We start from the raw sequence: 26,068 nt of genomic DNA on the forward strand, positions 1-26,068 counted from the left end.
TATTCTCAAGAAAATGTTGTCTTACCTAAGCATTAATTAGGCCGTTAATGAAAGCATCCAAAATGTGTTACTCTCGGGCCTCTAATGTCGTCATTAGGCAGAAGTTGCAATCTTTGCCCAGTGACCTAAGGCTCCTAAGGAGATGGTCCATTTTTTCCCCTGATTCTTGTCGGTGAGTCACAAGTAGGTGTCTAGAAAATATCTCATTCTTAGGCTTTATGTATGTAGCATTCATTACATTGATTGCTTCTTCATAGGTAACACAATCCGAAATAATTTCATTGACTGTGTGAGACAGGTAGTTGGTTAGGAGCACACGCTTATTGATTGATGAGATGATCCGGTCTTTCTGAATGTAGAACCTCAATGAAATTTGTAAATGTCTCCCGCCAATGTTTCCAGCACTTGTCTGATGAATCACTTTCTGGATCTGTGGTAAATTGCTCCGGTTGCATAAATTGTCTCATTCTTAATTGAATAAATTGTAATTAAAATAGGACAAGAGATTCTGTCTCGTAATCTTTTATTCATTTAAGAATCTTACTACTCATCTACTTGACAAGCGGAAATGTACAGTTTTTATAGCTTGGATTATCAAGGAGGAGATAATCCATATTCACAACATACGTTCAGAGAATAAAGTTAAAATATCTGCAGTAGAACGGGCTTGCTTAAATCCATATTAATGGTTGGACAGAAGTTTAGCAATTGTAAAGTGGTGGACTTTAGCTTGATTAATTATGGACTCAAATATTTTGTCGAAAAGAGGGAGGAGGCTAATGGAGCGATAATTTAATGAGTCAGTTCTTTTGCCAGAATTTTTGTAAACTGGTACCACAGAAGCAGTTTTCCAGCAGTCAGGAAAGCATGATTTGTTAAAGTAACAATATCAGACACCATAACATTCAGCGCTGAATAAGGCACACACTACTACTTAATTTGACACTTATTACTGATTTAAAGACTATAAGTACATTTCTCCTACCTCCGTCAAAATAAAACTTAACTGGATTCGCAATAAAATTTACTTAAAAATGGTATTTTAATATTTTTGTTGTGATTTGTATATTCGAAGAAATCGCATTTAAATCTGACTATTAATGACTAAACCTGTCAGCATAGCATGCCCGCTGGCAGTAGATTACTTTTTGCAAAATGTTCACATGAATACTGTTGTGTCTTCACAAATAATTAACAAGAACACGAAAATAAAGGTATACAATAATATATTAGGAAGAAAAGTTACATATTTGCATGTCTTCACATATACTTCAGTCGGAGATATTCATAAGTGAGTGAGATATATAAAGGTATCAATCACCAATACCGGGAGAGTCCGGCAATGACCGTCAAATAGGCAAGACGTTTATGCTGCCTCCAGTAAGACATGCAACACGCCACCTGCCAGAATATCTCCAACTGAAGTATATCTGAAGACATGTAAATATGTATATAACTTTTCTTCCTAATATATTATTGTATACTTTTATTTTCTGTGTTCTTGTTAATTATTTGTGCAGACACAACAGAAACTGTGTTCGAACGCTATTTAATAACGAATATATTAATTTCTTTTGCCATAAAATTTGAAAAGAATTGGATAAAACTTTTTTATACATGAGTCGATAGAAGTTGTGATAAACACATAAACATGAGAATTTTTGTGTGTCGAGGCGTGCACAAAAAAATCTGGAAACAAGTGTTTGTCAACTTATGAACATAAAATATTCATTTTCTTTTTTTGTTATTATTTAGAAAACAACTTTTTAGTTATGGACAGAAAAAGAAAATTTTTTTTTAAAAATAAATTATTTGAAAAAGAATAGCCGACAATGAACATTATTTTTTTTGGGTTGTTGTACTTGGTTTTCGAGTCGCAAATAAAACATCTCAAAGTTAACATTTTGTAGTACAAAGTAAAAATAGAAACTGTGTTCAAACGCTATTTAATAGCGAATTTATAAATTTCTTTTGTCCTAAAATTTGAAAAGAATTGAATAAAAAATGTTTATGCGTCGATAGAAGTAGTGACAAAAGCATATAAACATGAGAATTTTTGTGTGCTGAAACGCACACAAAAAAATCTATAAACAAATAGCAATACACATGAAAAAAACTGAAATAGTTTAAAATATTTCAATATTGGTATCTATAGAAAGCTTGATGAGCTAAGAAAGGATCTTTTAAAATTTTTTAACTCCAATAAAAATTAAGGAAGTTATGACTATTTTTGTGCCTCACACGTTTGGATATTTTCCCCTCTTTAAGACCATATGCGTTTTGTCACATTTTTTACACTACTTTTTCAGTAAAAATGTCATATCTTTGTTAAAACACAAGACTAAGCAATGAAATTTACCGTATAAGTGTATTTTTGTACAAGGAATCAGAATATGCAACTGAAAATATCCAAAAGTCCATGGTTTCCAAATAATCTGCAGTAAATGTGCATAAATATGCTGCAATTCCTTAAAAATGCCATGTATCCATAAATAGAAAAGAAGTTGGAGAACTCAAAGTTGAATTGTAATGTGCATTACGTACAAAAAAAAACTTAAATCTAAACATAGGACCATTTAAAAATGAATATATTGCAATATTTCTTTGGTATTATTGTAGATTAACACCTTTTGTTTAACCCCACCCAACCCCTTCTGACCACCCCTCCAAAATGTGATTCTACCTTTTTAGGCAATTATGTATGAAATGCCATGAAAAACTTTAATGAAAGATAAACAAATTCTTTTAGAATTGAATGTAAAATAATTCCCCATTACAGGTCATTCCAGCGTTTTAGGGCAGTTAACTGTTTTTTTTTTATGGGAGATAAATCCTGTATGCTTTTTGTTTTATTTTTTTTAAGACAATTATGTGTGGTTTTAAGAGGGTTTCTATGCAATGAGAATATGGGGAGGGTTGCCATTCGGACTTTGAATTAATTGTAGGGCTAAGGAAAATTATGTGGGAACATACTGAAGACTTGACAGAAACAAAAACAATATTAGAGGGGGGGGCGGTTAGTTTCACAAAAATGTAATGTAAAATAATTCACCATTTCCAGCATTTTAGGGCAGTTAACCAATTTATTTTTTATGTGCATTTTTCTTTAAGGAAGGATCTATTTTTTGCTTGTTTGTTTTAGACGCTTGTATGTGGCTTACAGAGGTATTTTGTTGGGGGGGGGTTGCCACTCGAACTTAGTGTTATTGTTAGGGTTAAAGAGTGTTTTAGGAGGAGACTTGCCACACATAACTTTAGTAGGTGGGTTGCTAACAGTATTTTGTTTTACTATTTATTTTTAAGTCGTTACCAAGACTTCAAATATTTAAGTGTCAACTGACATTTGTCTTGTTCTCTGGAAATGCTCAACAGTCAACACTATTTGTGCGTTTGTATTACTTGCCATAGAGGTACGAAAAAGTTGTCCAAAAAAATAAAAAATAAAAAAATAAAATTATAACAAATAAATGTTATGCAAAGCATGTTTTTATTTAATGTAACATGTTTATTCAGCTTGAAAACCATACAGTGCTTACCGATCTATTGGAAAGTTAAAAATGGCGACCGACTATCTCTTTCACATGGTAAGTTTGGGAAAATGAGTTAAAAATAAAAAACTAGATAAAATACTGTTAAAAACCCGCCGAATAGTTTCTAACAGTATTTTGTCTATTTTTTTTTTTTTATTTAAAACCCAATTTCCCAAACTTACCGCCTCAAAGAGAGAGTCGGCCGCCATTTTAAATTTTCAAATACATCGGTAAACTATGTTTTTCGAGCTGAATAAACATGTTACATTAAATATAAACACTAAAAACATATCCAGTTAGGTAGAAAAGTAACTTATCTTGCCTTTGATAACATTTATTTGTCATATATTTGTTTTTTGACAACTTTTTCAAATCTATGTGTATAGTAATACAAACGAGATTTTCATACATCTTTTGATTTTGAAAAAAAAACATTTGTGGCTGTTCGCAGTAAAACATTGTTTTAATTCGCTGTTCAAAACTAATGCAATGAATAAAAGTGCATGCAAGCTATATATCTACAAAAGTTTACTTTGTTTTTTAACCATGTTTTTAAATTTGACCAGAAATGTGAGAAATTATAATGGATTCATAATGCCAAATTGGTTGGGATTGTTGTTATTATACATTCTGAAAACCGAATAATTCTAAACTAATGTTATTCTGATAACATTCTCTAATTAAACATATCAGACCATTTATATTCATATTTTCATGCTTTTCTTAATTCGTTCGTGAATAAAAATTAAAGAACGCGTTGTTTACACTGTGCTATGACTAATACTACAACTGCTGCAGTGCTGCTGCTGCTGCTACTAATACTAACTTAATTTGACCAAACTCGAAAAATAAACATTTTTTTCGGGTAGGTCCTTTTAAATTATTATCAATTACCGCGGTCCTACTCAACATAAAATAATACTTCTAATTGATAAAGATAGTAAAAAGAATGATTTATTTACTAGTAGGTGTCCGATTAAATTTTTTTTCAAAATGTTCGATACTTGTCATATTAAAGTCTTATTTTTAACACAACAAAAAAAGAAATGGTCAAAAATATTTCTGACACTTGACAGTATTAAGATTAACACCTCTTCTGATTGGTTTCCAAATTTCATGACGAAATTCTTCATATAATCATGGTACGGACCTTTAGAAAACAGGGAGGGTCATTATAAAACCTTACCGAAAACGCCATTTTATGACGTTCACATTTTTATCACTTTATTTGCTTAAAACTCTTAAAATATATAATGTACATTCATATTTATTAATTCATTTGAAAGTATATTCATTTTCGAACAAAACAGTAGTAATTTGAAGACTTGAAGTGCTTTGGTTTGAAAAATATGGCTATTTTAGTAGAACTACCCTGAAATTTGTAATTATCCAAAGCGTTTTTTTTTCGTCCGTGTGTATTACTATTTTAATTTAACTGTTAAGTGAATAATACAAAGTACAAAAAAATATTTTAAAAATCTTTTAACCTTGTTTGAATGCAAAAGCCTACTGAAATGTTTTCAAAATATGCTAAAAATAAAAAAAACAATGTGTCTGCCATAAGGTAGGTGCAAAACCAAAAATTTGAGACAACCCTCATGTTCGTTCAGCTATGGCGATGGTCATAACAATATTGCAAATTCATGCATTTAATATATCCGAGATATGAAGGCTTCATGCATGCGCAGCTGTTCAACTCATTTAGAAAAAGACAATATAATGTGCGACCTCCCTATCAGATTCTGCAGTCGTTAAGACAGAAAAATTAATATTTTTTTCTGAATTTTCAATATTACACATTCGAAGAATCAGCTGTTTTAATAATACCATATTCATAGAGGTCCATTTTGTATTTTTTAACTTTTAGCTGAAACATACACACAATAACAGACTTTATATTTATATAATAGACAAAAGCATACTTTCTTATATTAATTTATTATGTATGAAAAATTTTTTAATTATGTTAAGTAAACATTTTCTTTTCCATTTATTTAAACATACATTCAATTTCATACAGATTAATTTATTTTTTTTTTACTTTATTATATTTTTAAAAATATTTCACTTTTAATATTCCTGTAAAAATATTTTTGTAATTTACGATTTTTAAAAATATGTAAATAAACATTTATTTTAAAAAATCAGTTTACAGATATTCTTATTTATTATAGTTATAACAATATTTATTATAGTTATAACAATATTTATTATAGTTATAACAATATTTTACTTTTGATATTATTATAGTTTACGGATGTTCTTTATGTTTTGACCTACATTTTTAATGGGCTCTTCAAATTAAGTAACACATTTTACTTCCGATGAATTTCCAAACCAGAACTGAATCTGTAAATATGTGAGATCGCTTAATTCTTTAAATATCAATGATTATATTTTTAATCTCTTCATTTCCTTTTAAACAAGGTTAAAAAAAATGCTTAAAATTTATTCTATATTAAAAACTTGTGTTTTGAAAGTTATAGATTGTAAAATATCTTTGGTGTATGGAAAAACAATATGGTCATCAGCGACTAAAACATGGAATTAAAGTTTGATTCTCAAAACTTCAAAATTTTATTCCAGAACAATACAATTATTGAACAAAATAAACAAAATGTAGATGAGGTTGTTTGTTTCTATTTCATAAATATGCACTGTTTTTGCAGGCAGATAATTGTTAAATTTTCATATTTCACATTGGCCAATTTTTCTAAACTTTTAAAATGTTTATATAAATCTTGTGTTTGACTGATTTGACTGATAAATGGGATAAAGTGATAATAATAGACTGAAAGAGATAATAAAGAAAGAGGGATACATAAAAATGTAGCCAGAATAGGTTAGTTTGGAAGTTAATTTTTGTATGCCAGAATGTGTAGCAAAATGTAGTAGGCAAAAATCAGGAACAAAGATAGGAAATAGTCAGTTTCGCCCTGCATCGTCCACCTCTAGGAGAGGAATTTCTTGGCTGTAATAACCGTAGAGAAAGAAGAAGCAGACAAAAAAAAAGCAGAAGAAAAAAATTCGCTTCTCGCAGATACGTGGTTCGTCACAAAGAACAATCCAACCGCCAGAACCACCTACACACAATCTGCAGGACACTGCCTGACTGCTTTCCAGCGTCCTGCCTTTAAAGCAGCTGGGAATTATATATTTGCATAATTGTGCAAGAGCAGACGCAATTCTGTGAGAATTGCATGGGGTCAACGGCAATAAAAACCCATGGACGCCATCTTGGAACTCTCTTCCACTCAGCCCACAACACAGACGTATCCCAAGTAAGCTCTTTATTTCCCTTCATTTCGGTTATTGATAATTCTGTTATACCCCCTCTCTGATCTCATGACAGGGCAGGGGGGCAGTGGTCTTTGTCGGGTATTTCTTCAAAGAACCGGGGTCACAATCAGGGCAGGGGGCAGTATCCGTCTTTGTCGAGTACTCCTTCGTAAAGGCAAGACAGGTGGTCCTTCTTCTGCTTCTTCGGTATGTGCATTATATGGCTCAAAATCCTCTCCGTCGTCCTGCATCATACTCTCTGTCCTTTCAGAAGATATCATACTGTCTGAATCTTCCTCTTCCTCTGATGTAACAAAATAATGGTGTGGGCGCAGATCCTTCACGTGGCGAGACACACCGTCCACCAAAATCGATTGAAGGCTGATTACCTTGGTCACCTCACCCTTGCCGAACCTCGTGGTACATCGATTTTGTGGTCTTTTGACCCACACACGATCTCCAACCTGGTAAGAGCTGTTCTTGGTACCTGGGGATGCAGTTGCGAGATTGGTTTCCTTTACTCGAACTTCATATTGATAAATCCTGTTGTCAAGAACAGTGAAGGGAGATGTGTCGTTTCTTGGTGTGATGTTATACCAGTAGACAGCCTCCTGTATGGGACAGCGCATTCTAGCTGCTATTCGTTTCACTGTACGGTGACATTGCTCCGCTATGCCATTCCCGGCTAGAGCATATGCACAACAGAATCGCAAGTGAACTCCCCATTTATGTGCAAATGCTTGGAACACGTTGCTGCAGAAAGCTGTGTCATTGTCTAAAAGGATTTCATGCGGCGAGCCACGCTCGAGGAACACTGCCTCCAACTGATGAATAACGCTTGCCGTGTCCTGCCTCACCAATTTCCTCCAAATGGAGAAACTCGATGGACCACAGTCTATTAGAGTTAAAAAATGGAAGGTGCCATAATGCGTGATATCCATTCCAATTCTCCGTCAATTCTCATTCACTTCCAGCTTTCCCTTTTCCCACTTGACCGGCGCTGGGTCAATGGACTGACATTCCTCACAGTTCTGTATGACCGTTTTAATGGTTGCTTTTGTCGTGGTTGGGCAACTTCTCCTGACAAAGTAGGTAGTGCGTTGCTCCCCCGGATGTTCACTACCTTTGTGAATAGCCATGATTTGACTCTCATCCAGCTCGTCTGTATGAACCGCGCCTATCACCGGGTCAAGCCCGTTTTTCTTTTTCATTGCCTCAAACCACCGCTGTGGTACTCGTGTCAATTGGTCAGTGATGTTTCATGCTGATGGAACCAGTGCCACGTCCACTGTCAGCCCTTACTCTTTCACAAGCTACTTGAGAGTGCTTAGTCACCTCCTAATAAGCATCTTGCTTGCTGCTTTGGTGCGTACTTGCGTCTTTCCATTTAGCGTGTCCGAGACCCAATGGTATACGCAGACAGAATCTGTCTTTATGTGTAGCATCTTGCTCTGCCATTGAAGAACCAAATTGATGCTTTTCAATACGGCATCAAGTTCAGCTAAGTTGATATGTTGAGTTATCTTCAGGTCACAGCCAACATGCATCTTCCAACAGTTTCACGCATCTCCAAGGCTGCACCAATTGCTAGGGAGCAACATCGACCCATACATTCAGCTCTTTGCTGTCCACACACCAATTTCCCCGGGTCGGATCGTTCTGCTGCACAGATTCTAAGGTCTCGAACATCATACGATGCAGCACGGCATCTCTCGCTTCATCATCCCAGCCCTTTGTTTCCGAACTTCTGAGTATTCCACAAGCCACACAAAGCCAACTGCACACCAGAAAGTGCCTGACAAGTCAACCACACAGGAAGAACATTGTTCGTTGCGTAACAATGCTGGGAGCCTCTTGAATTGCATTTCCTTGCTTCCATCGCAGTTCACTGCGTTCCATCCTGACCGCCAATCCCAGCACCTGTGCACCGTCCTTCAACCGCTCCGGGTTCTTGCACTCCAACCCGAACTGTGCTAGGTGTTCTCTTACATGGGTCACGGGCACCACGTCTTCATTGATAAAAATGTCATCAATGTAAGCAGATGCTTAGAACTTTTTCCTGGGATAATACTTCACTGACAATTGCTCTCATTATCAGGGGAGCCACATTCAAACCGAACCCCAGACGGGTCCGATAGTATTTTTCCCCATCGATTTTCAGTCTGGTATGGCCACAGTGTCTCATGGACTCGGACTTGTAGGTATGCTCTCCTGAGGTCCAGTAGAGACACATTAGCACCTTTTTGTCTCCATTCGCGCAGCTTAGCCGCACAAACATTTGCTAGGTCGTAAATGTGTCTACGTAATGATTTAGCTCCCGGTAGTCCATCACCGGGCGCACTTTGGTTTTGTTCTGCTGTATCACAGCCATCAGGGGAATTAGGCCTTTGGGGGGTCCCAATTTATCCTCTGGGTATGGCACAAGCCAACCATTATCTATCCAGATGCGGAACTCCTGCGTGTATTCTTCACAGATTTCTGCCAGCACTGGGTATTCTGACACTCGATCGTGTAGCCTTTCAGAGGGGTGGTCCTCAGACCACTTCCACAATGCGGTCCATGTTCGGTTTTGATGGTCAAAAGTGGCGGTGAAATCCAGTTCATTTATAGAAATGGCTGCGCATTTAATACTTTTCCTGCCGCCCAGCCGCACTGGTCCTGTAGGCTCGACAACGACGCCTCCCAGAGCTTTTATGGCGTCGATCCCTAGAAGTAAATCAAACCCCAGCAGTTTGCCACGCACCACCAACACATCGATTCTGGCAGACACACCTTCACCAGTGGATACAGAGACTGCTCCAACATCGCAGCATGCATGGGATATTCCACCAATCGTTTCAACATTCACGTTCGTTTTTCTCCAAAACCAGCACTGGTCTGCATGTAAAATCATCCCAGAGCATCCTGTATCAATAAGCACCAAATATCGCGTCCTGTCAACATGGATGCCTGTCACTGGGAGCGTCGTGTTCGGATCTTGGTGGGGAAGGAGACTGGCGTTATGCGTCCTCCCCTTGCTCGTTTCCCGAGCAGTTCCAAGCGCAGTGTCCACTCTCACCGCACAAGTAACAATCTGTTCCACGTTTTCGACAGTCCTTTGCAAGGTGGCTTTTAACATTGCATTTAAAACAGGTCACACTAACAGGAATATTCTTGGCCCTGTTGTTGTTGGGTGAGTGTGTGGCCACAACCACGTCCTGATTTTGTTCTCCAGTTGTCGTCAAAATTCTTGCTCTCGACATTAGCTCCCCCATGGTCAGGGCTTTGATGTTCGGCACCTGTTGAAGAGCAATTGAGATGACGTCAGGGAACCCAGTGACAAAAGTCAATTTTGTGAGTCTCTAGGCCATCTCCTGTGAACCTGGCCAATCCAACCAACTGCCTGATTTTGTTGGTGTAAACATCCACACGTTCGTCAACCCATCTAACCATAGTTATTTTTTTGTAGGCTGCAAATGCATTGTCAGTAAATGTCTCTTTTAATCGGGCCTCAATCTGGTCTATCTTCTTTTGATCGTCCTCCTCCATTTCCATGTAGAGGGCCAGTGCATCACCTTCCAGATATAAAGGTAGCAGATTTGCTACATCATCCACCTGCTGAAGTTGTGCGACAAGTCTCACTTTTTTCAGCCATGCTACGTCTCCCTCGCCAGAGAACAGCTTGATGATATCACTGCTTATCTGCACCTTCGTGATGGTTGAGCCGAAATAGCTTGTAGCAAAATGTAGTAGGCAAAAATCAGAACAAAGATAGGAAATAGTCAGTTTCGCCCTGCATCGCTCACCTCTAGAAAAGAGGGATTTCTTAACTGTACAAACTATAAAGGAAGAAGAAGGAGACAAAAAGGCAGGAAAAAAAAAAAAAAAAAGGCAGAAAAAAAAAAAAAAAAATCGCTTCTCACAGATACGTGGTTCGTTGCAAAGAACAATCCAACCGCCAGAACCACCTACACACAATCTGCAAGACACTGCCTGACTGCTTTCCAGCGTCCTGCCTTTATAGTGGCCGGGAATTCTATATTTGCATAATCGCGTGAGAGCAGACGCGATTCTGCGAGAATTGCATGGGGTCAACAGCAATAAAAACCCATGAATGCCATCTTGGAACTCTTTTCCGCTCAGCCCGCAACAAAGACGTATCCGAGGTATGCTCTTTATTTCCCCTCATTTCGGTTATTGCTAATTCTGCTACAGAATGTAAAATGGATGTTAAGCCAATGATCATGAATTTGAAAAGTTTTGGGGAGAAATATTTATCTGAATGCAATTTAAAAGATTTATTTAGGTACAAACTCTTTTTGGATATTTATCTTCTAAGTTCTTTGGAAGAATAGGAGAGTTAGTGCTAATAGAACAGAAGTGATGCATGTAACTTACCTTCATTTCACATCCCCACATGTAAATAATTTGTGCAACAACAAATCTTTGCAAAGCAGAATTGGACGCAAGATGAAAACACATTAATTTACTGATGATATCAATTGGCTTATCTTCTGGATTGTCCCACTTAAATGAAGTAATACATTTGCACAGCTTGCCTAACAATCTGAAAAAGAAAGGTTAACAACAGAGACGCAGTAAAAGTTAATGAGATTTCATTATCAAAATTGTCTGAATTTTAGTTAGAAATTTTCTACACATTTAATAATTATTTTTATTATAGAAGAAATAATGCAACATTCATGCTTACTGTTTTATCTGCAAAAGCATAATAAATGACTAAGAGAAGATAAAATAAGTTCTTTCTTTTGAAATTTTAATAAAATTGAGCACACATTAAAGTTCCTTTCAATTATGTATGAATGCTTTTATGATTGAAAGTTTAAAATAATATCAAGTTTAGAGAACTGTGTTATCCGATTTTCAGCAAGTGAAAATTTGAAAGCATATCAAGTCATGATGTAGAACTATACAGTGTGTCGATGATTTTTTTTTTTGCAATTTTAAACTGCTAATTTTATTTCTATTCTTTTTTTTTACAGATTAAGTGATTATTGAACATTTTTTAATTTACAATATCTGTAGTAGGGACATAGAATCTGTATATTACTAATAAGCATATGTTGATGAGAAAAAAACAATCATAGGATAAATTTTAAACTGATTTAATTTATTTTCATTATTTCATTATTTGGTTGGAAGCATCACATAACTTTTCTATATCACATTCCCTGACACAGGCAGCAATATTTCCAACCTATCTACCAGATCAACAAGATCCGCAAGTCTCCCTTCTAGACCTATTTCTGACCGCAGTTCACAAGAATTGCGGAACAAATTTCCATTGCCCACTAGGAAATGCTGTTCATGTTGCAATAATGAGAGAGGTCACCTTGAATTCTTGATCCCTAGTTATAGAACCCTTGCTTAAAATGACAAGGTACTAACAAATGACTGACTAGGAAGCCACCAAGAAGCACATCAGAGATGTTCCATGGGGAAATATCTCTTCTTTCTTTCTGCGGAACAGTGTGCAAATGAGATTACTGAATGTTTTAAAGCAGAAATTGAAACACATTTTCCCACACGGCTCCCGTCTACTTGTGCAGCTGCCATTGCTCAAAGGCAGCTGCATACTGCAGATTTATCTGACATAAGTCCAGATATAGGAAAAAATTTAATTAAGCTAAAAAAAATTGTAAGAGTGAAATAATTGTAGAAAATAGGAACTTATAATTTCTGGAAAATCTATAACAGTATAGTAAATAATGGGCAGTCAATAATTCCCCCACTATATAAAAACCTCGAGGTTGTTTGCATGGCAACCAAGAAGGCTTACCTGCTTACCCGATGGTTTGCCTCAAACTGCACTTTTGACCCATCAAACCACTCCCTCCTAGATTTTCCTTAGCAGACAAAAGCCACACTCAACCTGAAAATCACCTGTTCCCAAGCTTGTGATAATATAAAAAACCTAGACACCTCCAAGGCATGTGGGTCTGATCTTATTTAATATTACTAAAACTAAACTTCTTTCTTTTAACAATTACAAGAAGCCTTCTTAACTACAAAACGTGATGACTATTAACACCCCATCTGAGAGTTCTGCCTTCAGACCTAAGTTTGCTTAATGTTAATGTTGCTAGTGGGGAATACTATTTTCTCTTACCTGCAACCTCTTTACTACAGAAGAGATATTGCGTCTGCTCTGCTTTATCATTATTTTCATGGCAAGTGCTCGTCTGAGCTCCAATTTATGGTCCCTCCTGACCAAACTTTCATGAAAAACACTCGTCTAGCTGAAACCACTATTAATAATTTCCCCCACTCTTTATCTGTGCCTAAACCTAAACGTAGACTCCATGAACAAAGCTACTTTCTTAGAACTGAATGCTTTTGGAACTCTTCTGCTCGCCTGCTTTCCAGCTAACTACAATATGATCGTCGTCAAGTCCAATGTAAACAAGTTCTTGAGTCGTCGTCCCCTTTAAGTAATTCAATTTACCCAATTTCCACTACTAATAATTACTACGATATACTCCCATTGACTACTGTACAATCATTAACTTTATCCACGAGTGACCTCCAGGCCTTGATAAGTGGTGACTTCTTTGTTAAAAAAAAAAAAAAATGTTTTTATGGCATATTAACCTTTTTGAGTCATTTAATGTAGACTCCATTTATTTTGGTAAAAGGATCTTATGCTTGAGGTTCATATTATTTTTAAACATTTAAAATATTTAGTGTTGTATAGAGATTACTTGTAATTTTTTTATATATACGTGTATTTTGTGAATTTGAAATGCAATTAATGCATGTTCCTTTTTAATCTACAGAGTAGTTTGGTTGATTTTGGACTAGAAACCCACCATCTTCTAAAAAGAAATTATGATTTCCACTATGATATTATTACTTTGTTGAATAGAAGTAAAATCAACACATTCTTACACAAAAGTGTTTTATTGTGCATCAGACTTAACAAATACGCCAGTGTTAGCTGTTGCTCAAGTAGGAATGTTTGTTTGCTTTGTTTTACAGTAAATCAACTGTTTTTGGTTATCTATTCGTGATTCAGTTTTAATTTGGTTATCTATTAGTGATTCAGTTTTAATTTGGTTATCTATTAGTGATTCAGTTTTAATTTGGGGGATATTAATTTTTATTTATTTTATTTTTTGTAGATATAAATGTGACAGCAGTTTATGTAGTTATATGTTTATATGGCAAGTTTAAATCAAAAGGACGTTTTTGCTTTTGTAAAAGGACATAAGTCTATGTAGGATTCGTAAGATGTTAGGTTTGCATCATATGAAAGTTTAATTATGTATGATCGCGTTCAAAGTGATAGATTTATGTTCATGTTTACATATTAATTTTAAAAATATATAGTAAAATTAAATTTTGCTTAGTTAAGTCTATCCTCCGAAGAAAGACTAGAATTTTGTCAATGCTAGTATCTTCAAGTATAATTTTTAGGTTTTATGTTTTGTAATATTGATGCCAGGGGTGTACAGTCAATTAGCATATCTTTTACACTATAAGCTGCCTGGCATATGGGGCATTTGGACGGTTCTATGCCTCTTAGTAGCCAGGAATAGGAGGAAAAGGTGTGTCCTATCCTAATTCGAGATAGGATTACCTCTTCCTTTCTTGACTTTCTCGAAGCACGTGTCCACTTTCTCAAACTGAGTTTAATTTGGAAGAGTTTGTTGTCTCGCTAGGTCGATCAATGTTTCTGCCATTTGGATAAGATGCATTTTTGATTGTGGGTTTTAGGTCAGTATATGGGACCTTTCTATTGAAGATGCCCTCTCTCAGTGACTTTCTTGTAGCCATGTCTCCTTTCATATTACCCTGAATGCCGATGTGGCTTGGAATCCAACAAAAGATAATGTTTTTGTTTTTGGTTATTTATTTAGTTTGTTTATGAGTTTTACAATTCCGATTATTTAGGTTCTTATTATGGATCGATGAAAGTATAAAGAGTGAATTGGAGAATATGACGAACATGTCACTTTCATTGTCAGCTATCAGATTAAGTGCTAGAATGATAGCTGTGGCTTCACCAGTAAAAATTGATTCACTATCAGAGAGACGTCTTTTCACTGTGACATTATCCAGGAGTGCGCAGCATCCACATTTATGATGTGTTTTTGTTAATGAGAATGAGGTTTCCCCAGAATCTCTATTTGGGTTATTTGTTGAGTGGTTATATTCTGTGAAGCTATGGAGATTGAAATTTTCAGATGGCTTTAAAAAGGTCTCTTGCAGGCAAATTATTGTAGGGCAAATATTGGATATTAGTAGAAGTAATTCATTTCGGTTGGTTCCTATTGAAGGAATTTTACCTTCTGCAAGGGAGTAGTTGGTGTATTCCACTAACAGGGCCTTTAATTGTGTAAAGTCTTTATGTTTCAAGTACTTCAAGCATTTCTTTGTGATGTTTGATTTAGTAATTTTTATCACAGTTAATTTTAGGGTTATTCATGTTGTATCCAGTTATTTTGTAGAGAGATTTTTTTTTTTTTTTATTCCTCAAGCTCTTTGTATCTTCAATCACTAGTTTATAGTGTTTGGTTTGGTTTTCTTATAATGGATTTTATTGTTTTTGTTCTCTCTTCTGCAGAACATGAATAAGTTTTGCAATGGGATAGGGAAAAAGATTGTAGTATTAATGTTTGGTACATTTTAAGTTAAGAAACCAGTCAGGAAGTGTGTGAAAGAGAAAAGGGAAATGAGAAAAAGAAAAGGGGGGAAAGGTGAGCTGTTGTTTTTTTTTTGGGTTTTGCAAAAGGGAATAGAAAAACAAAAACATCAATATTGGGTGCATTTCATCTCAGGCAGTCAATATCTTCAGACAGCCTGATCTGGTAGCACTAATACAGAGTTGAAAGAGAACAATCTCCTTCCTTTATGACTTCCTATGGTCCTGTTTCAATTGTTGGGTTGTATTTTCAACAATTTATTGGCTGCATTACTGCTCCACCTATGCTGCGATTTCTTGTGTATATTTTTGAGCTGGAATGTTAGCTTCTCTAATCATAGATTATATTTGGAAGCAAATAGGTTTTATGGTTTAATTTTTTTATTTTACAGTTCCTAATATTTTGGTTTGGATATGGTATTATATACAGGGTTTAGTGGCCATGATTTTAGCTTTAAAATTGTAAGAATAGCTTCTATCTTCATAGGAATACAAGAGTTTCATATGCTTCTATATACACACTTTTGCAGTTCTTGGTGGTGAACAGTTGTTAATGTTTTTAGATAGGATGTTCAGGCTAATCAGTAGACAAAGTATAGTTCAGTTTTGATCATACTAGTGTTCTGCAAAATGTGAATAATGTGTATTTGTCTGCACTTCAGTGTATGCCACTATTTTCATCAATTGGATGGCTTTATTGCATTTTATTCTTAATTGTTTTATGCAGGGAAATAAATGTTAGTTTTGAGTTAAAGATTGTTCCAAGAAATTTATGCTGTTATACCACAGGTATTTCTATCCCTTCCAGTTTTAAACCTGAACCACAGTGCATTTTCTGTGACAGAAAGGTATACATTTGGTTTTATTTCTAGATATTTTAAAACGGTTTTCCATCGCCAATAGACTGAATAAATATTCGGACATTGTTGTAGGTAGCTTTCAATTCTAACGGTGCTTCTGGATGTATTGCAAATTAAAAAGTAATCTACATATAATGATCCTTTAATACCAGGTTTCAGATTTTACAATATTGTTAATTTTTATATTGAATAAAGTAACAAACAATATACTTTCTTGTGGCACAGCCATTACTTGTATCCTAGTGTCTGAAAGTATGTTTATTATTTGTATTTTAAAATTTCTTTCTATTAAGAAATTACCTATGAATATAGGTAATTTACCTTTCATTCTAAGTAGTTTTAATTCTCTTTTTATACTATATATCGTGTCCCATGATTTTGCTAGGTCTACGAATATGCCAGATATTTTTTTGATAAACCATTTAGGTGAACTAATTGCTCAATACTCCCTCTATTTTTCCGATATACTGATTATAAGTTTGTGATAAGTTTAATTTTTTTTCCTCCCAAATAGTATTCACTATTATTTTCATGCAATGCATTGATCAGTGCAATGAATCTGTATTTTATTGAGTATGCAAAGAATTTTCATTTTTGTCTAGATCGATTATAATAGATTATTTCCATAGTTTAAGGAGATTGTCTGTTATCCATATATTATTATGGATGGACAGTAGGTATTCTCTCGATTATTTGGTAAGTCTCTTAAGAATTCCTAGTTGATTTCATTAGGGTTGGTGGCTGTGTTATGGGCGACTGTAGTCCTATTTGGAAATTTTCTTTAGAAATTAATCTGTTCTTTTTTTTTTTTACATTGATTTTTAAAAAAATTATTAGTATTTTTTAGAGTAGAGTTCCCCCCCCTCCCCAAAGATTTCTGTTAGGAGGTTTACTGCTTTTCTATAGTTGTATATTAGGTATTTTAGAAGTTGTATTGATACTTTCTTTATCATATGCGTGCAGCGATATTTTTATTACTATGTCCCATAGGGTTTTACATTTATATTGGTGTTCATTTTTGATATGCAGTTTAGCCATTTTTTTTTTTTATCTAATTTATTTAGGTTTGACTTGTTTAGAAATTTTCTTAGAGCTGCTTGGCTTTTTCTACCTTCATAATCAAACTATGGTTTGCTTTGTTTTACAGAGATGTTCTGGGTATACTTTCTTTTGCTATTGGTATTAATGTATTAGTTAAATGGGTGGTGGGGTTTTCATTTTGGTTAATTTTGGAGTCAATTTGCAATGGCATCGCCACTTGAATTTTTCCCAATTGACTCTTTTTGAGGTTCTAACAGTGTTTGTATTTCAGTTTGAGGGATAAGGATGTTTGTTCACTTTTCCAATTTTTTTTTTTATTATTGCATTTTCACCCCAAACAAGGCATAGTGCCACTTTGATGTAGGTGGCTACTATCTGGGGTAAAAATTTCAGAAGTACTATGTAGAGAGTTGAGCAGCAAGATGTCTGTTCACATTATATTTGAACTTCTGCATGTCAGTACAGTCAGGGAAGCAGCAAGCAGAACCCAGAAGGGAATTTCAAATTCTAGCAGTCCTAGAGAAGAAACTAATTTCTTACATCTTGGGATTTCTACTGTGTAGGGGTGGGATTTTGCTGTTTGTCGTTGAGGGGGTAGAAGGGCTTATAGTTTGTCAGAGCATCTACCATAAAAGTACTTGTAAAACAGGCAGAGGAATGCAATATTTCATTGATGGAACAGCGGTTGAAGCCTAACGTATAGTGCAGGACCTATTAAGCTGGCAACTCTGTTTTGAACCCTGTGTAAGAGGGTGAGATTAATAGCAGATGCACCAGCCCAAATGTGGCAACAATACTCCATACATGGGAAAATGGTGGCCTTGTAGAGGTACAGGATACTCTCAGGCATAAGTAGCTTTCTAACATGGTTGAGAGAGCCTACCTTCTTTGCAGCAGCCCTGGCAATGCCCTCAATGTATCTGTTCAAACTCATGTTCCTTGTGAACGTTAAGCCAAGGAGTTTGAAAGAAGTACTTTCAAGTAATGTCATGGCTATTAGTAGTTGAGAAAGTTTCTTGCAGTTATTAAAGGAAAAAAGCTTAGTCTTTGCAGCATTGAATGTGACCATCCATTTTTAACCCCATCTCTGGTCTTTCTTTAGGGTTTCCGCTATTACCTTGGATATTCATTTGTTTTCTCCTCATGTCTGTTATAGATCGTGGTGTCATCAGCAAATATACTCATATAAGAGACAATTTTATGAGGGATGTCATTTATGAATATCAGGAATGATAAAGGTCTAAGGATCGACCCCTGAGGTACACCAGCATTTATATTGTTTTGAAGTATGACCATCAAGAACAACCTGGGTTTTTCTCTTATTTAAGGATTTAATTTTGTTAAGTATTCGTCCAAATGTGTTGCGGACTTTCTACAAAGAATAGATTAGGATCACATATTGTTAAGTCTGTTGTAAAATCTATGTAGATATGTTTTTACTTTGTTGTAGTACATCAACAAATGATCTTTATTGAATATTCAATGTTTTCCACCTTTTCCTCAGTTTTCTTGCTTTCATGGCTGTTCAATCGTCTCGGCAGTTGTTCAATTAGCCAACTATATTAAGTGATCAAATCCACTATTCCAATTCTTTTTTCTGGAAAAATGTAAATTATTAAAAAATTTTTTTAAGGTGATTGTGATCAAAACTGTATTTACACCTGTCCATTTCAAAAGAAAAAGTATCATTACTACCTTGTTAGATGATAAATTATAATTCTAAACAACAAAATATAAATACTTGGAATAAACCTGTTTTTCATTCAAAGGACTTACTTTGCACCTTTCATTCTTGCTCGAGTCACACAAACATCCTGATCCGCTTGACCACTGTAACCCTCAAGACCACCAATGTAGTCTTTTTGTTGCTTTGTACAAATATCATTGCCACAAGATTTCTGAAATAAATCTGATGTGTGCCGATAAACGTTCTTAACACTCTGATGATCCTAAATAGTAAGATTAAAAAACAGACATTCACATATAGTTTCACTGCAGCCATCATGTTTCCATTTTAAAGGATTTCATTTAAAATATTTCATATGAAGCTTCAAATTTTAAATTCAAAGAAATCAAAACATTCCAATTTAAGAGGAAATCAATTTTATTAATTTGATGAAAAATTTTTTCTTTTTTTACAAACTTACTCGTCCACGGTGCTTTGCTTCCAAAAAATAATTTTGGTCAAATGAAACATTTGCTGGTTGCATTAGAAGACAGAACCAGACTCCTAACCAAGGTATTGATGCTTCAACTATCAGTTCTGCTGGGACTTGTCTCAATATTTCACTCCATACCTTTTAGACATACCAGACATACCAAAACAGAGAAAACAATGATTATATATGTTATTAAAAAAAAAGCATCAAATAAATAAATCAAATATTACAAAATATTTAATAAAATATAATATTTAATTAAAATTAGTAAAAGAGGTTTTTTTTTTAATTCAGTAATAAAATCAAGAGAAAGTGAGGAAGTATAGGATTGTAGTATGAAGTACAGTACAACTTTGGTGGTAATAAATAACAAACCCATTTAACATTAAAACATTAAATTTTCAGTGTTAAGAAATAGGATTTTTCAAATTAAACATGGAGAGGGGGGGGGGCTAATAACACCGTCACAACCGTTTATATTCAACAATACAAATTGTTTTGAATGGTTTTATGCAATTGTGTTTGTTGCAATATTTTAGATATAATAATGAGGTATGACTGAAGTAAGTTGAAAAATTCTATTCTTAGATTTTGGCAATAGGAACTAACACATGAAATGGAACCACATTCTGTTAGTAACCAACCAAGAAACCGAAATCGCTTCATAAAAATACTGGATCTGTTAGAATATAATTTTTTGTGTCCACACAAGAAAGATCTTTGCTTTTTGTTTGCAAACATCTATGTATACAGAAAACTATTTTTCATTTCTGGACTTATACAGGTTAGCTACCAATCAGAAACTCTTCTAAAATTAAATACAGCTTTAAATTAAAAAAGATTATGAACTCGACAGAAGACTTTATTTTGATGGATCAGAATCGAAATTTGAATTGTGGCAAGTGAAATTTTTGGCTTATTTACAAATTCAAAAATTATACAAAGTCATTCAGACATAACGAGAAAATCTAAATAACCTTGGATTTATTCAAAAGAATACAATTGTTTTTGTGAAATTAATACAGTACCTAGATTACAGAAGTCTCTCTCTGATAATGCGAGAAGCTTTGGATGATGATTACAAAACATTGAACATATTAAGAGAGCATTATTTATCAAAAGGAACACACAAAATTATCTCTTTATATACGAAAGTGATGTCTCTAAAACGTATGGAAGCTGAGACGATTACATTATAAGAACTCAAACACTGGCAAATTGATTAAACATAGACTCTCACGGTGCAGTAAAGTGTATCCGTTCTGATAATGAAACAGAATTTATTAATAGAGACTTTGACTTTTTATTAATTAACCATCGTATCAAACATGAGAAATCAGCCCTCATTCACCTTACCAAAATGAAACTGCTAAAAGAGCATGACAAAAACTTTTTGAAATGGCAAGATGTCTACTTAAATAAAAATTCCAAAAAAGCCTATGGATATATCCGTTAAGGATCACTGCATATATATGTAACTAGTCTTTTAACAAAAGACTATCCAAAATCCCATATGATGCTTTCTGCAGTAAAAAAAAACAAATTTGAGCTTTGCATGTATAGATAAGGAGAAGCTAGGTCAGTAGCCCCTGACATATCTAAGGCATTTGACAGAATTTGGCACAATGGTCTTCTCATGAAAATCAAATCATGTGATATTGCTTAACATGATTAACTGCTTCTTAGAGAAAAATCCAGGTTGACCTTGATGGTTGTACATCAAAACATAATATAGATGCAGGTGTGGCAGAGATCAATCCTTAGACCTTTATTATTCCAGATATTCATAAATGACCTCTCTCATAGAATTATCTCTGAGATAGGGATATTTACTGATGAGACTACACTCTATAACAGACACAAGGGTAAAACTAATGACCAAATATCTAAGGAAATTGCTAAAACTCTAGAGGAACACCTCTAGCCTGCAGTGGAATAGAGCCATAACTGGTTGGTAATGTTAAATGCTGCCAAGACTAAGCTTACTTCCTTTAATAATTACAAGAAATCTTCTCAACCACTGATTGCCATAGCTAATGATAAACTGACTGAAAATATTTCCCTCAAGCTCCATAGGGTTAACATTCACAGACAACATGAACTGGAATAAATATATTGCGGCAATTACCAAAGCTGCTGCATGGAAGGTGAGCTCTCTCTACCACGCCTAAAGGCTACTTATACTTGAGAGTATCCTGTATCTGTACAAGGCCATGGTTTATCCATTCATGAAGTACTGTTGCCACATCTGGGCTGGTGCATCTGCCACTAGTCTCTCGCTTCTAGACAGGGTTAAAAAAGAGTCACTAACCTAATAGGTCCTGAACTATCAACTAAACTCCAACCTCAGTTTCATCATTGAAACGTGGTATCCTTGTGACTATTCTACAAGTATTTTAATAGCAAGTGCTTTGAGGTTCTCCCTCAATGACAATACTCTTGACAAACCCGACAAGCAGCAAAATCCCACCCCTATAATGAAGGGACTCCTAGATACCGTAAAGCCTTCTACTTAAATAGCTTTTTCCCTCGGACGGCTGCACTTTGGAATTCCTTGTTAGGCCTCTGGTTCCCTAACTTTAATTTATGTAATGTACTTTAATTTATGTACTGACATGCATATATTCCAGTGAATTGTAAACGGACATCTCACTGCACAGCCCCTCACGACTAAGTAGCTCTGTACCTAGTTTAGGGTGAAAATGCAATATCAAATATCAAAAATGACTGAGGTACACTCCTTGGCTACCACAAAGAAAACCTAGCTTATTTAGTATTTTTTTCCAGAAAAATATACAATGGAAAGAATTTGCTGTGTAAAATTCAGATATGTTTAATTTCAAAAACGAAAATCCATTATATGAAGAGGACAAATCAGTATTTCTTCATATTCATGCATCAAATGATAAACAACAAAGTCAATACTGACACAGACAAAAATATTAATAATGATCACAACAATGATGCTGCTGTTATAGTCGAAAATATATCAGAACGGTACCCAAAAATAAATAGAAGATCTAATTTTTTAGTGGTTGACAATTTCCAAAATTATAAATCAACTATTGCTATTCCATAAACAATACGTCAAAAAACTTTATTGAAGCAATGCAGAAAATTGCCAAAAGTAGAAAGCAGCTATGAAAAATCAAATTGATGCATAAACAAAAAATAAAAACTATTCAGTAGTGCTTTCACTAAAGGATAAAAATGTAATTTCTTCCTGATGGGTTTTTACATAAAAGACTACAGTGTCAGGCATTGAACAATATCAGGCAAGATTTGTTGCGAAAGGATTTTATCAAATTTATGGCTATTTTCACCAACCATAAATTTAACAACAATCAGAATTTTATTGCCAATTGCATCACAGTATAACAATGATAAAATGGATGTAAAAAAATGCTTATTAAATTATTATTATGCCCTGAAAGACTAAAATTGATATTATCTCTCTAAAGGGATTCAAAATAAAAAAATAAAAATTTAGTGTGGAAGTTTAACAAATCACTGTCTGATTTAAAAGTGGAAAAAGTTGGAATCAAATATTTCATAATTATTTGATTGAACAACAATTACAACAATGCCCAGTAAACCCCTATTTGTACACCCCAAACTCTAAGCAATAAATTACTGATTTTAGTCTTATGGGTCAATGACATTTTAATCGCATCAAATTGTAACAATGCTAATGGATGTTAAAAACAGATTAAATAAAAAATTCAAAACGGCTAATCTTGGTCAAATACAATCGTTTTTCAGCATACAATACAATTATGAAAAAAAAAAACAAATTATTAAGGTGAATCAATTGCAGTACATTGAAAAAATTCTATTAAAGTATGGAATGCAAGACTGCAAGGAACACACTACACTGGTGGAAAACGATATAAATAAAAAGTACAGACCCAGAATCAAAAATAATTGACGATAAACCATATTGAGAAATAATAGGAAGTCTCATATGTTTAATGATGGTTTCAAGACTTGATATCACAAAAATTATTAAGACCAACAATTAAAGATTTAAACATTTCCTTCATTATCTAAAAGCGACTATAGAACAATCTTTAATATTTAGAAAATGTACACATTCCCTAAAATTAGAGGGGGTTTTCAGATTCAGATTGGGGAAATGATGAAGATTGAAAAAGTATAACTGGATATTGTTTCAGATCATCAAAAGATGGGCCTAATATTTCATGGAGATCTAAAAAGCAGCGGATTGTGGCACTTTCTACTTGTGAAGTCCAATTTGTTACACTCTCAAATTCTCCACAAGAGGTGTTATATCTAAAGGCCATTCTAAAGACTGTTTTAACTAAAGCTTTCACAGTAAATAATTACAAAAACCTAGCAAGCATAGTCTTAGTACAGAATCCAGTAATTCACCAAAGATCTAAATATCTGGATATTTAATATTGCTTTACAAGAAACGAAGTAAAAAAGGAATCCATTATTATAAATTACACAGAATCAAAATAAAATATAGCTGATATATTTACAAAACCAGTGGCAAAAATAATTGAAGCCAAAGGTAGGTTTAACGAGTGAAATCGATAGAACAAATCATGATGGTAAAATAACTCATTTTCATAAATCTCAAATAATGAAACTACCGTGTTATTTTTTCCTAGAAAGTAATCTTGCAACTAAATATCATCAGCATACTGTTTACAAAGAATAACCAAGGTAACAAACTTGATATCTTTTTTATTATTGTGACACAATGGAATGCTGAGATGCTCCTTTTTTGTACAACTTTGGGTCAAACAGGACTAAAAAGAAACAAGTAAAAATATCTTTACCCTTGCCAGGGAAATTTCACTCTCTTATCCCAAGTTGAAATGACAATTAACCTTCTCTCAAATTGTCAGAAGAAAGAGTACAATGGGTTCAGAAGTCAAGCTTGTTGAGCTGACATCTATATATATAAAAGGTAAAATGTGTGTGACCATTTCGTGTATGTCTCGCAAAGGCTTTTTTCGCCGATGCTCCCGGGGTGGGGTGGGGGGGTTACGATCGGTTAGAACTATATATCCCCTAGATAATAATATCTAGGATTTGGGAATGCGGGTCGCCTCTAGATTTATTTACGTCGACTTTTATGAGATTCGCGCTATTTCGCCTGTTTGTCCTGCTTTTTAGTATAAATAAAGTGAAACTAAATTCAATCGGATGTGTTCTCGGCATCACGTCGGGAAACGCCCAGAAGTAATCAGCTTTGATCAATGTGGGGCCAAACTCCTCTTATATCAGACAATTGCTATTCAATCTGGACAATGGGGAGCTGGTGGGGAGCTAACATCTTGGGGAAAAAACCAGTCAAAGTTGGGTAAACAAACCCAAACGCTGCCCCGCAGCAAAAGTTAACTGCGTGACTTCTATTTGACCTCATTAATGAGGTCAAATAGAAGCAGTAGAGTTAACTTTTATTGCAGCCACGTGTCAATTCTGTTTTTAATACTTAAATAAATTCAAACGTGTTTCCGTTAGTATTTCGCGATGGCCCAATGGTTAATGTCCCACATTTTTTTTTCATACTTTAATTTCCAACTTAGCCTCAAGGGTCCGGGTTCAATCCTCATACTTACCTACCAAAACTTATTTTTATTTTACCCCCTCCCCCCGGAGTTTTGATTTACCCAAAACTACACACACCTCCAAACACCCGGGAAACGCCGGGTACCCCCCCCACTAGTATGAATGAAAAGTCGAAGTGAGATGTCATGATTAACTTGATGTGGTGAGTGGAATTCTTTCTTTCTGTGGTTGAATCTTCTTTCTTTTCATGGTTTGAATTCTTACTTCTCTTCCTTTCTGTGTAAATAATTCTTCAGTTCTATCTTTTATAAAAAACAGGAACAAAAAATGTCATGTTCATTTTGTTTTGTTATATAAAATCATTCCATTTTCCAATTGCAGAATTCAGTGATTCCCTGAGTCCCTAGTCAAGACAATTTTCTACAGAGAATTAATGAGTAATGCTAAATGCAACAGATTTGACCTCTCTCCAACTTGCATTGCTGCAAAAAGCCACAAGTTTTGCAGATCTTCCACACAACATTAGATGGAACAGTTTTATGAAGCAATTAATCAATACACATACAATTTTTGTGACATCAGAAAATATTCAGTATTAAGTCATTCAGAATACAACTCTCCTAATCACAACATTATCACATTATTTCAAATGATGAATTATCAATAGAGTGATAGCAAAAACAAAACACCATATGGCATGTTCTTTTTTTTAAATATTACTATACATCAAATAGTCCCAATATTATAAAGTCTTACTTGTTCTAAGATGTCCAAAAGGTCAGGCTGACATTCCAATAAACTCCGTTGAAATATATGTCGTAATGTATCAGACAATAATGGTGATAACCAGGAACATTGTAGATTCTAAAATATTAAAGTTTTAAATGAGACATTTTAAATCACACCTTTTCAAAGAATTATATTTTTAAATGTTCAACGAAAATTTGCTTAAATCAATTAAAATTACAAATGTTTTAATATCCTAAACTAATCACTTTTCATATTTTTAAT

The 26,068-nt window shown here is 34.4% G+C and overlaps 1 protein-coding gene across 1 annotated transcript in view; it reads right to left on the minus strand.

Moving 5' to 3' along the window:
• LOC145247883 (TATA-binding protein-associated factor 172-like) overlaps window positions 1-26,068 on the minus strand; it is a 303,920-nt gene that overhangs the window by 261,719 nt on the left and 16,133 nt on the right. The window contains exons 4-7 of the mRNA XM_080109494.1: window positions 25,814-25,921; window positions 19,502-19,651; window positions 19,131-19,303; window positions 11,187-11,355 (exon numbers count right to left, since the gene is read on the minus strand). Of these exons, the coding sequence (XP_079965620.1) occupies window positions 11,187-11,355; window positions 19,131-19,303; window positions 19,502-19,651; window positions 25,814-25,921 (600 nt within the window). The remainder of the gene's footprint in view (window positions 1-11,186; window positions 11,356-19,130; window positions 19,304-19,501; window positions 19,652-25,813; window positions 25,922-26,068) is intronic.

The sequence above is a fragment of the Euprymna scolopes genome, chromosome 26 (assembly GCF_053919585.1).
Source record: "Euprymna scolopes isolate OS-2025 chromosome 26, ASM5391958v1, whole genome shotgun sequence".
NCBI lineage: Eukaryota > Metazoa > Mollusca > Cephalopoda > Sepiida > Sepiolidae > Euprymna > Euprymna scolopes.